At 43.2% G+C, this 12,543-nt stretch overlaps 1 protein-coding gene across 1 annotated transcript in view; it reads left to right on the top strand.

Moving 5' to 3' along the window:
• The window catches only part of SUPT16H (SPT16 homolog, facilitates chromatin remodeling subunit), a 41,714-nt gene that overhangs the window by 11,517 nt on the left and 17,654 nt on the right, over positions 1-12,543 (top strand). Inside the window, exons 2-6 of the mRNA XM_075532391.1 lie at positions 6,844-6,936; positions 7,867-8,037; positions 9,768-9,920; positions 11,039-11,185; positions 12,241-12,392. Of these exons, the coding sequence (XP_075388506.1) occupies positions 6,844-6,936; positions 7,867-8,037; positions 9,768-9,920; positions 11,039-11,185; positions 12,241-12,392 (716 nt within the window). The remainder of the gene's footprint in view (positions 1-6,843; positions 6,937-7,866; positions 8,038-9,767; positions 9,921-11,038; positions 11,186-12,240; positions 12,393-12,543) is intronic.

Raw genomic sequence — 12,543 nt, forward strand, 5'->3', positions numbered from 1 at the left:
ATATTGTTAATATAGTTTAAAAATTGAAAGAATAATGAAGTCTGACATTCTTGCTTTGTGATCGAGTACTTAAAGCCACAGCCAACTCAACTCCTAGAATCATCTGTGTGGAACTTGCTCTGCTGCATACATTCTGCTCTGGTTCCGCAGTCAGCAGCTAGTGTTTAACAAGTCACGACTGGGGCATGGTATCAGCAAGTTTTCAACCACTTTGCCATTGCAGTCATTAATAATAGACACGCCTGCCAGCCGAGCAATAGAGCGGCCTATGAACAGCAGTGTCCCTGAGGAATGTGTTTCTCAGAACAAGCAAGCTTACGGACCAAAAGGGCCATTTACCCAATAACAGTCGAGAAGGCAGAAAGAGATACAGAAGTCAAATGAATGGGAATAAGGTAGCCCACGGAGAAAATGGCACGAGTTCCATTAGACGGAAGCAATTGCATCTCATGCCACAACACAAAACGTGAGTAAATTGCTGAATAGAAAACTAAATTGCTACATAAACCTGTACCCAACCACACTTCAAAGTAATAATACTAATGGCAAAAACTGACGTAGGAGGATGCACTATTCCACACTTCAAACACATTAGCTCACCGAAATGTCAGCAGTTCAAAAACACTGGCCACTGTGAGAGAGGAAAGATAAGGTTTCCTGCCCTGTGAAGAGTTACAGTCTTGGAAACCCACAAGAGTTTGCCCTCTCCTGTAGTCACTATGAGTTGGAAGCAACTCAATGGCAGTGAGTTTGGGGTGTTTTATTGCTTGTGTTTTTTGAATTCTCATGAGCCCTGGTGGCATAGTGGTTATGCGTTGGGCTGCTAATTGCAAGGTCAGCGATTTGAAATGACCAGTCGCTCCTTGGGAGAAAGAGGCTTTTTACTCCCCTGAAGATTTATAGTCTGAGAAGCCCACACAGGCAGTTAAACTCTATTCTGTCCATTGAGGTTGTTATGGATTGGAACTGACTTAATGGCAAGGAGTTTGGAGTTTTTTGAAATTCTCATAACATTTAAGAATGAGGTTGAGCCAAGTACAGACATCATCAGTCCCTTGGAGTCAGCACTGACTCACAGTGGCCCTGTGTACACAGAATGAAAGAAAGACTGCCTGGTCCTGTGAGTTTTTGTGAATTGAAATGCTCAAAATCTGTTGGAATTGTTTCCCATAGCATCATGGTAAGGTATATGTGTCTTTTTGTCCTCTTCCTTTTTTTAAAAATCATTTTACTAGGGGCTCGTACAACTCTTCTCACAATCCATACATACACTCATTGATTGTGTCAAGCACATTTGTGCATTTGTTGTCGTCATCATTCTCAAAACATTTGCTTTCGACTTGAGCCCTTGGTGTCCTCTGTTCCTATTTTAATGGATAGTTGTCTCATACCAATGATAATGTTCTATACGTGTTACCATATATCCCTGTGAATCAGAATTCATTCAATGACAGTAGGATTTGGTTTGTGTTTATTTTGAATTTTGTACATGTTGATACTTTGTACATTGTTTTTTTTAACTTCGATCGAATTTCTTTTATTTATTTATTTTAAATCATTTTATTGGGGGTCCATACAACTCTATCACAATCCATGCATACATCAATTGTGTAAAGCACTTTTGTACATTAATTTCCTTCATTCTCAAGACATTTGCTCTCCATTTAAGCCCCTGGTATCAGGTCCTCATTTTTCCCTTCCCTTCCCGCTCCCTCCTCCTTCATGAACCCTTGATAATTTATAAATTATTATTTTGTCATATCTTGCCCTGTCCAACGTCTCCCTTCTCCCCCTTTTCTGTTGTCCGTCCCCCAGGGAGGAGGTCACATGCAGATCCCTGTAATCGGTTTCCCTTGACCAAATGTCAAGTACCAAAAAATACTAACTGGGATTTTATTAATTTAGTGGGGTTTTTTTTTTACAGACAACGTGTTTAAGAATAAAATTATAAAATGAGTTTTAAATTTTTGTGAAGACATGGAATTATGCAATATTGGAATTTTTCATGAACTTCTGAAGCCCCTTCCTATATTTGCATCCAGAACACAGAATGGCATTAAATATATAGGGAAGTGCTTGTTGCTAATTTGGGGCAGTTGTGGTTGTAACCGTATAACTGCCACAAAATCCCGTGCTTACTGACAAACTGGAATATGATATTTAGCAAACAATCGGATGGAGAATGATGCTAAAGTTAATGTCTTTCTTGGGAATCGCAGCACGGTGGTCCTCAGACTTTGGATCAGGGTTCTTGTACATTCTTCAGTGACTCAGGACATAAAAGCATGTTCGTTGATGTGGCTTGTCAGACATGCACAGAAATTATGGTCTCTACAGGAGTCCTGGTGGTGTAGTGGTTTTGTGTTGGGCTGTGATCCAGATGTTCGGCAGATTGAAGCCACCAGGATAAAGGCTAGTTTCCACTCCCATAAACAATTACAATCTCAGAAACTCGCAGGAAGTCGCTATGAATCAGCATTAACTCAATGACTGGGAAAGTTTACCATATATTAAGCTGAGGAAGATGGGGAATATTTTAATAACTTTTCCAGATAAGTGTAGATATTTTTTAACTACACTAAAAAGTCGTACTTGAGATGTGTACTGTGAAACCACAACAAGTGAGCTTTTTACAGGTGAGTTATAGTAAGATCTGCTTACTGGTCTCTCGTACACTTGGGGTCTTTTGCCCACTTTGTAGCTTCATGAATTACATATTTGAAAAATCCTGAGTTCCCAGTCTTCCCCGCATGTTTCATATCTTCTACATGTTCACACAATTCATATGGTTACACGTTTTCCACCATCAAAGAACCATATACATTAATGTCACCACTAAGTAGACACGATATCAGGTTCACAATGACCACACTGCTGTCGAGGTGTTACTGACTGACTCAGATGAGGCAGGCCGCCCCCCTGAGTTACCGAGACTGTCTACAGGAGCCAAAAGCCTTGTCTTTACCCTGCGGAGCTGCTTGTGATGTTGAACTCTCGACCCTCCGAGCCACAGCCCAGCTTGTAACCTAAGCCAACAGAACTCGGTGTTTTTAATTTATACCTGAAAACAAACTTTTATCATTGACAACAAACAGGAGTTTTCCTCAGTGTAAGAAGCAGGCTCACTGCATTTTCAGGAAATTCTTCCAGATACCAAAGTCTTACTGTGCTCAGTTCAGCTTCTACTCCCTTAGTGAGACTAGTGCTCCTCATTGACGATCCGCACACTTCTGGATGTAACAGAAGTTCTTTGTGGACATCCCATTGTTTTACACAAATATGTATTTTTAATTCTGTATTCAGGAGCTAAGATGTCACAATTTTAAATCATTTTCACAGTGTTGACAGTATTCTAAAGTAGAGTGTGTTTTCTTTTCTGCCAGTGTGTGATCATGAAGTACACTGGGTATCCCTGCCTTGCTCCGGGCCAAGGCACTAGCGTTTTTAACTGTTACTGCTCTTGCGTCAGCAGTGGGGACTGCTGCCAAGTCTCTTTACCAGCCTACAGGAGTTGATTTTTCTCCCTGCAAATGGACGGGTAATACGTAAGATTTCTGCAGACCACCCTTTCTGCGGTCCAGATTTTGTTGTAGGAAAGAAACGGAGCCTTTGGTTGCCTCGCTTGCCGCAGTGTAATAGTAGCGACATTCTTATTACCAACCAGAAACAACCAGAATTTTTTAATGTGGGAGAATATTTTGTGTTTGTTTTTCTTGACTTAGTAGGGATTTATATATAGAATTACCAGTGTTTGAGTCTTAATGAGTAGCTGATGGGACTCCTTTGCCATGAGACCAGAACTGGTTGGTGCCGGGCTACCATGACTGAAAATTTTGGCCAAAGAGTTTTTCAAAGGATCTGGATCAAAGAGGATGGGATAGAGACTAAAGTTTCAAATCCTCATGGGATTCAGAATTTATGGCCCCATGGGAGCTAGGTGGACCCCTGAAACTATTGTTCTGAGATCATCTTTAAACCTTAAACCAAAAATACCCCTGAAGTCTTCTTGAAAACCAGCAGTGGGTTCCCTTAACTGGTTAGGGATGTCTGCGCTGACCACTGTGCTCTCGTAGACAGAGCTGCGCTGCGCAGTACTAACTGCACCTTGAAAGATCAGTGAGGAAGGGGGGGTGCTTTTATGTTAATAGGGGAAGGGCAGTGGGGGAGGAGGGAGGGTATTTGCGTAGCCTAGAAAATGCAGTTGGTGTCCCTGAATTTGCATGTAGAAACGTTGGATTGGCGTGTGTCCTCTATATTCTCAACATTTTTTTAAGCAGAGTAGCCAGTTGGAAAACTCACACTTCGGTTTTCCAAACTTATTACTAGTCTAGAGTAATCAAAACACAATGTAGCATAAGGATAGGCTTGTAGATCCGTGGGGTTAGAGTCCAATGGTCAACCCTCAAGTTTATGACCACTTATATTCCACAAGGATGCTAAGGCATTTCAGTGGGGGGGGGGGGGGTCCTTTCCACAAGTAGTGCAAGAACAGCTGGATATTCACATGTAAAAGAATGAAGTTGAATCCCTCCCTCCCTGGCATCTTACAACAAAATATACTCATGATGGATGATAGGTCTAAATGTCTTAGCTAATAAAAGCGTAAAACTTGTAGAGTAAATCTTTGTGACCTTGGGCTGGGGAAAGCCTCAGCCGGGCCCTAAAGGCGCAGCATAACAGGTCCTTTGGATATGGCCAGGATGGAAAGCACTTGGTTCACAGGACACCAACCATCTAGAAAGTGAAAAGACGGCTTCACTCAATGGGAGAGATTGTTTGCCAATTGTCTCTGATAAGGGACTTGTATCTGAAGTATATCTAGGAAATAAAAGGATGTTTTACAACTCAGTAAGACCACTCCCCATTAAAAGTGGGGCAAGCGAGATGAATATACAGTCCTCCCCAAAAAAAAGGTATGACGATGTTGAGCAAGCATTTGAAAAGATGCTCTACATTGTTAATGATCAAAACATGACAAAGGAAGACTCCCCTGAGACAGCCAGTATGCCCAGCGTTAGCTGCCGTGGCACAGCGACCCCGCGCACTGTAATGAAACCAGGCAGGCGCCGTCCTGCTGTCACGGTGACACTCGGCATCAGGGCACATAACCTTGCCCTACAGGTTCTAGCTGTTCATGACTTGTAGTGGTGGAATTGCACTTGTGGATCCCACGTGAGGAACAGGAGAATTCTATCAGTGCACTGGAATGTCCGCAATCAAAAAGATAGATAATGACGAGTGCTGGCATCGGCACGGAGAAAGTGCTCCTCGTTGACCGCTGCTGGGAAGGTAAAGTAGTACACTCTGGAACCCCAGCGCACTGCTCTCAAAAGGTGAAGCTGGGTGCCCGCTGCCCTAGCAGTCTACCAAAATCTAAGCTGGAAACACCCCAACTGTCAGCCAATTGGTGAATGCATAACTATCACAATATAGCTATACAACGAAATATTACTCGGTCAAAAGCAAGGACGTACTAGTATATACTGTAATGCGGGTGAACCTTGGAAACGTACTTAGAAGCCACATGTTGTGTGATTGCATTTGTATGCAATGTCAAGGGTTATCACATTCGTAGGAATCTGGTTTCTAGGATCTTGGGCAAGAAAAGAAAGACGAGAAACGACAGCAGTGGCCGGCCACAGGGTTTCTCTTTGGGGTGATGGAAATGTTATGAAACTCGATTGGAGTGGCAATGAACAATTCTGAATATGTTAAGAACTACTGGATTATACACTTTGTATAATTTGTGAGCTAAGTCTCAAAGCTGCTTTTAAAAATAGCTATGGAGAGCGAGAGCGAAGAGGCAAGGCCCGGAAATAACGCTTTGTAAACGTAAAAGTGCTGCGTTCATGTGAAAAACCACAGGGATGTGGCATTGAAGATGGTGAATGTGTGGAACCTTGGAGCTCATCAGAACGAATTCTGCAAGTTCAAAAGGAATCCAAGTGAAAAATAACTGAAAACATGCATGCTGATGGATATCTGACATTCCAACCCAACCAATCTTGGACCTGTAGTCATTCAGGCATTGTGTATGCAATACACCTTTGTATCTGCTTGTGAAGGAAAATTTGCTATGCGAATCAACAGTGCAAGTACCAGTTCAGAAAGATCTCTGTAGAAAAGAACTACCAACTGTCCATAAGCCCCTTTCTAGACTCTTAAGAGTTCCATTTATATAGGAATAGTCATTGTGCTTTCCGTCCCCTAGGCCTTTCATTACAATGCATCCTTTATGTCTTTCAAGTTGGCTTTACAATGCTGCTTATTGATTTCTACGCAAGAATTTAGAAGTAATGTAATGATACTGTTCCTCAGAAAGCAAAAAGTAAATTCAAATTAATGTATCCAAATGAATAACATTTTGCTGTTTTCAAAACACAGATCTCAAACTTCTTAACTGGTATGGTTATTTAAGAATATTTGTAATCATCCTGGTCGGCATCATTAAGACATGAATCGGTCTTGGAAGGTGGACAGCCAGACTTCGTCACAAGACCTGTGGACATGTTATCAGAAGACACCAGTCCCTGGAAAAGGACATGAGGCTTGGTGAAGCCATCAAAAAGAGATGTAACTGGTGGTTTTGAACTGCTGACTTTGCAGTGAACATCCTAATGCACAACCATTATGCCAACAGAGACCCTTGAAATCTATGACTATTATGAGTGCTCACTCCTCTGACTGTGCTAAATAAAATGATATGCTGCCTGCAAAAAAAAGGAGCTATGAGGTTGCCTGGCCTCCTTAACCTCAAATTTAGCACTTTCATTAGTATGGAGTGTTCCTACTTTGCTAGCGGGAAAAGAGGAGTGACCAAACTAACTGCTTTTTATGTTTCAGAAAGGAGAAGATGAGTATGCCAATGTGGATGCCATTGTTGTGTCAGTGGGTGTTGACGAAGAAATTGTTTATGCCAAATCAACAGCCTTACAGGTAAGATTTCAGCAGTTTTGAACTCCAGGAGTCATTCGAAGCACCCTTTGTACTTGCTGATAAAATAGCCTCGAGTCACACTAAAGATTCAGCTTAGCAATCCCAGTACCACATCTCATCACGAGTATTAATGGAAGATCACCGTCATCATATAAATTTCATATGGACGGTGCTGATTTGAAACAGGAAGTAAAGCATATTGATGAAAATATTTAACAGCATATGCCTGAAAGCCCTACATAACCATCGCTTCAAGAACATGATTTTTTTTCTTTACTGCATTCAGGGACCCAGGCCTCGTTCAAGTCTACTCTGCCCTGATAGAGCAGAACCAGAGCCCTAGCTTTCCCGTCTGCAGGTCAAGGACAAAGAGAGAGAAAGGATGGAGCCGGAAGACCTCCTTTTAAGGAGATTGAGGTTCCAGATAAATTTCCCACTTGGATCTTATTATGAAAATTTAGCTTAGACATAACTGCTTCAGGAAAAGATAGGAAATAGTCTTTTTGCTGTCCAATATGCCAGTTAAAAATTGCAAGTCTGTCTTAGAGAATAATTGGTAGGCAATTAGTAATCTCCTGTGAAGTGGAATGCACAGTTCTGTTAAAATGTTACTCTAGCCTTTGTTTTATGTATTTATACTCTATTAATCTTTGACATGATTCAGATCAATAGAAACTATGCAAATGATGCATTATCTTTTATTCTAGAATATCTCATACCTATAAAATTAGATCAAGTAACATATTCTGCCCTACGTGCCCTCCATTGAGTTCTAATAAAATAACAACAATTAGTCGATCTCATTTTAATAAGTAGGTACCCAGATATTGGAAGCCACCACCGGATACCATAATTTACCTACACATTTTAAAGTGAGTCCGTTAGATTTTGTTTACCTATAAATCCTGTTGTTCTTGTCTTTTCCCACAGACCTGGCTCTTTGGTTATGAACTGACTGACACGATCATGGTCTTCTGCGATGAGAAAATCATCTTTATGGCTAGCAAGAAGAAAGTGGAGTTCCTGAAACAGATCGCCAACACTAAGGGCAACGAGAATGCTAACGGGGCGCCTGCCATCACCCTGCTAGTACGAGAAAAGGTCAGGACTAAGGAAAGACTACATCTTAAGTGGGAGAGCAAGTGTAAATGTTTTCAACATAGACTTGTCGAAATGTCAGCGAGTGCAAGGGGGAGCTTTCAGCAAGTTACGGTGGTTGTGATTGCAAGATGCCCATGTCATCATTGTTAGAAAGAAGCGAATTCATTACCTGCACCCTCATCATTGAGTTTTGCTTTGTAGATGCTGTTTTAACAGCTTGAAGGATTGTGGCAGTCCTGCGTTGAACAAATCTATAGGCAGGCATGATTTTTCCAACAGAACGTGCTCATTTTGTGTTGTGTCACAATGGGTAACGCATGACATTTCAAACATTTTCATAATGCTATTGCACATTTACTAAGTAGAGTCTAGTGTAAACAATTTTATGTGTTCTGAGGAGGGAATCAAAAAATGTGTATGACTTGCTTCATTTTGACCATTGCTTTATCGTGGTGGTCTGGAACTGAACCCACACTGGCTGAGGTGTGCCGGTCCCTCAAGACAGTTCTGTGACAAAGGAAAGGGACTAGAATTCTAGGGAACAGTAATGTTTTCTGTCCGTTCACAAAAACTTTGACAGTTTGTTTCTTTTTCATCAGAGTGCCTTAATTAGAGCATATAAACTTAGATATTCTTACAAATAGCTTGGCCATACCTCATGTCTCATGTTCTGGTGCTAACTCACAGCAACCGTCTGTAAAACAGAAGGAAGCACTGCGCAGGCCTGCGCCGTCCTCCCAGTTGACGCTGGGCCTGAGCCCATTGCTGCAGCCACCGTGTCCCTCGGGCTGCCTGTATTTCTCGGCCCTTCACTCCCAGGACTAGCCCTCGCTCAGAACATGTCCAACACCCGTGACACGTCTCACCTTCCTCTCAGGAGCATTCTTGCTGTGCTGTCTGCAAGACAGATTTGTGTGTTTGTCGTGCTGGCCCTGTGTGGTCCTTTTTTAGTGTCGTTGGTCAACACCATTATGCACATCGTTATTCGAATCCGTTCTTCTCCAGTCTGCCTCGGCTCTGACCCACCTTTCACTTTCATGCGGATGAGGTGATTAAAAAGAACACAGCAGTCCTCAACATGACATGTTTACTCGGTAGTGCTTAGAAGAAATCTTTTGCGGCAAATTTGCCCAATGTAGTAAGTCATTTGATTTCTTAACGGCTGCTCCATTGGTGTTGATTATGGATTGAAGTCAGTGCACAACTTCAGTTTCCTTCATTAATCATGATATTGTCTAGTGGTTCAGTTGTGAGGATTTTTGTTTTCTAAGCATTCATCAGTAAGTGCTTCAAATTCTCTTCTCTTGGCAAGCACAATTGTTTCATCTCTGTATTGCAGGTGGTTAATATGCCTTCATTCAATCCTGATTCTAGTTTTTATTAACTATGTCCTTTTTTTGTCATATTGCCTACTTGAGAATTTTCTCTCAGACTACTTTTCATCGAGTACTCGAATTTCTTAGCTGTGCCTGGTGAGGGTTGGAGGTGGGGGAGATGATGAATAGTTTTGTTACCTTTTATGACATTTTCACTTAAGTATATGACACTATCCAAATAAATCTTCATAACTTTTGGTGTCCTGCAGTCAGCCCTAAAGAAATAGGTGGGTGATGGGGGGGGGGGTATCATTTTTACAGTTAGACTATTCCCTTCTCTCTGCTAGCAGTTGTCTTGATGTCTCATTGTCAAGCTAATTCACAAACCCCTTTTCTTTCTTTTGGGACTGATAGAGTGAGAGCAACAAGAGCAGCTTTGACAAAATGATTGAGGCCATTAAAGAAAGCAAAAATGGCAAGAAGATTGGGGTGTTCAGCAAAGACAAATTCCCCGGAGAGTTCATGAAAAGCTGGAGCGACTGCCTCAGCAAGGAGGGCTTCGATAAGGTAAGAGCGCTGCAGCACTGTGGGGGTTCAGCACCTGCGGCTCCAGAGCAGGAAGTGAAGGGACTTGTCTGGAGAAAACCGTGTTTGTTTGCTTTCCTTTTTTTTTTTTAATCCCCTTGGCTGGACAGTTAGCTGCTGATACTCTTCCATCATGAACAGACCATTCAGGAGTTGGTTCAGGGAAACTGAGGGCAATGCAGCCATTCACACACTCCACCAGCACCACCACCCGGTCGCTGCCTGTCTGCTGATCTACTTTCTTTAGCCTTTAGGAAACCTCTCAAAAGGTACTTTTACATAACTTACTACACAGAACTAGGAAAGAGTAATTCCATGCTTACGGAATCCAAGAGAAAATATGAGTGTAAGTCAAAAAGTGCTGCTACAAAGTCATGGACACTTGGAGTAATCGGACATGAAGCTCGTGCTCTCCTGTCAGTGCACACCCCTCTGAGGGTGGTGGCTTCATCTCCTGCCCTGGGGGGAATCCTGCCCCTGGTTTACACCACAGCAGAAGGCAAGAAGAAGTCGGGGCAGGTTAGGGCAAGGCAGTGGGTGGGTAACCCCTTAGGGCAGCCTTGAAGAATTGAGCAGGTGCACTGTTGTGATGGGAAAATTACTCAACTTTCCTAACCTTTTACTTCCCGATGCATTATTTTCATTTTCTTAAAACTACTTCTCGGTATGTCTCCATGATCATCCTTTGTCTTTCAAGAAAATGGCTCCAGATTACTCCCTTTTGGAACCTAAAAGAAACCTTCTGAATGACCACCTTTTTCTGCCTTGAATTTAACTGACCCAGTAGCTCCCCTGAGGAGCCACTGATGGAAGACCCCCTAATTAGGTGAAGTAAGGCATGCATATGACTGGGAGAAGTTGTCTGCAGCCGTCCCTGGTTGTGGAAACGTTTTGTTTGGAGTAAACACGTTTGTGTATGAACTGCATGACCCCTAGGAGCAATGCTCTCTGCTTTCACGCTTTTCAAAATATTCCACTAACTGGTGAAGACTCGTTTCCACAACAGCCGAAAATGTGGCAAGGTTCAAATGGGAAGAGCTAGGTTTCGTTAGTAATTCTGTGGCGGTGTCTGTCGGAAACCCCTCGTGCCTTGCTTACAGGTAGATATCAGTGCAGTGGTGGCGTACACGATTGCTGTGAAGGAGGACGGGGAGCTCCTGCTCATGAAGAAGGCAGCCAGCATCACCTCTGAGGTGTTCAACAAGTTCTTCAAGGAACGAGTCATGGAAATCGTGGATGCAGATGAGGTAAATGGGAAGGGTGACGTCCCTGCCACAGGATTTGGGGGTGCTTTTTTCGTTTGTTTGCTGTTTGGAAATTAGGTCCGTAACCTAGGTTGGTGGTGTGTTACTCTTGTATCTCTTTCAAAATGACTAAACCTCTGGTGTGATTGCTAGAGGTTGCCCGGTATTTGACTTGAGAACCTTCTTTTTTAAATCATTTTATTGGAAATTCTTACAGATATCATAACATTCCATAGTTCAATCACATTGAGCAGTACTGTACAATTGCTACCACAATCAGTTTTTAAACATTTTCTCTCTTGAACTCCTTGATATCAGCTCCCCATTGTCCCCTCCCTGTCCCACCATAACCCTGAGGAACCCTTTTTTCCCCTATGATAGTTCTTTGGAACCCTGATCGATCCCACTGTTGCTGTGGGTGCCATCCAGGCGGTCCCCCAGGAACCGACCTGCACACAGCAGAACCAAACACCACCTGGCCCTGCCCCTCCCTGCAAGGGTCGCAGTGCCTGAGCCCGGCATGGCAGCCCCTGCGTCCGTCTGCCTCACTGAAGACCTTTACCGGCACGATGTCCTTCTCCAGGGACTGGTCCCTTCTGACAACAGTGCAGTGGATAGGAGACAAAGTTTCGCCATACTCACTTCTTACCAGCATTCTGGCTGTGTGTCTTCCAAGACAGATGTGTTTGTTCGGTTGGCTGTCGTTGGTATAGCTAATGTTTTTCGCCAACACTATAATTCAGAGACACCAATTGTACTTTGAGTTTCCTCGTGCATTGTTCAGCTTTCACATGCAGAGTAGGCGATGGTGAATGCGTGGCGTGGGTCAGGCACACTTGGTCTTCAAAGAGGTGTGCCCGATGAGCATTGACTCCCACTGCTGTTCTCTGAATTGCTTTGCACGAACGCCAAAATGTCTTCTGGCGCATGGGCCGTGCTGCGAGGCTCTCATGTCGAATGAGGTCAGAAAGGGTGTTGCCATAGAGAAGGATGTCCCAAAGCTCTGCACCCCTCTTAGCCACCCTCCCCTAAGTGAGATTTTGTTTCTGGTCTTTCAGAAAGTTAGGCACAGCAAACTGGCGGAGTCTGTGGAAAAGGCCATTGAGGAGAAGAAGTACTTAGCAGGGGCAGACCCTTCTACCGTGGAGATGTGCTATCCTCCTATCATCCAGAGCGGTGGCAACTACAACCTCAAGTTCAGTGTGGTGAGGTAACTGAGCATTCTAAACTGCAGCCCGAGGGCCGCCTTTCGCGCTCATCTTCTCTTTGACCGGGCCCTCCTCTTAGAGCGCACGTGGAGGAAATGGAGGATAGCGAGTTTGACATTTTTATTTTTTCCACACAACACTTTTTCACCTATT

The sequence above is a fragment of the Tenrec ecaudatus genome, chromosome 14 (genome assembly GCF_050624435.1).
Source record: "Tenrec ecaudatus isolate mTenEca1 chromosome 14, mTenEca1.hap1, whole genome shotgun sequence".
Taxonomy (NCBI): domain Eukaryota; kingdom Metazoa; phylum Chordata; class Mammalia; order Afrosoricida; family Tenrecidae; genus Tenrec; species Tenrec ecaudatus.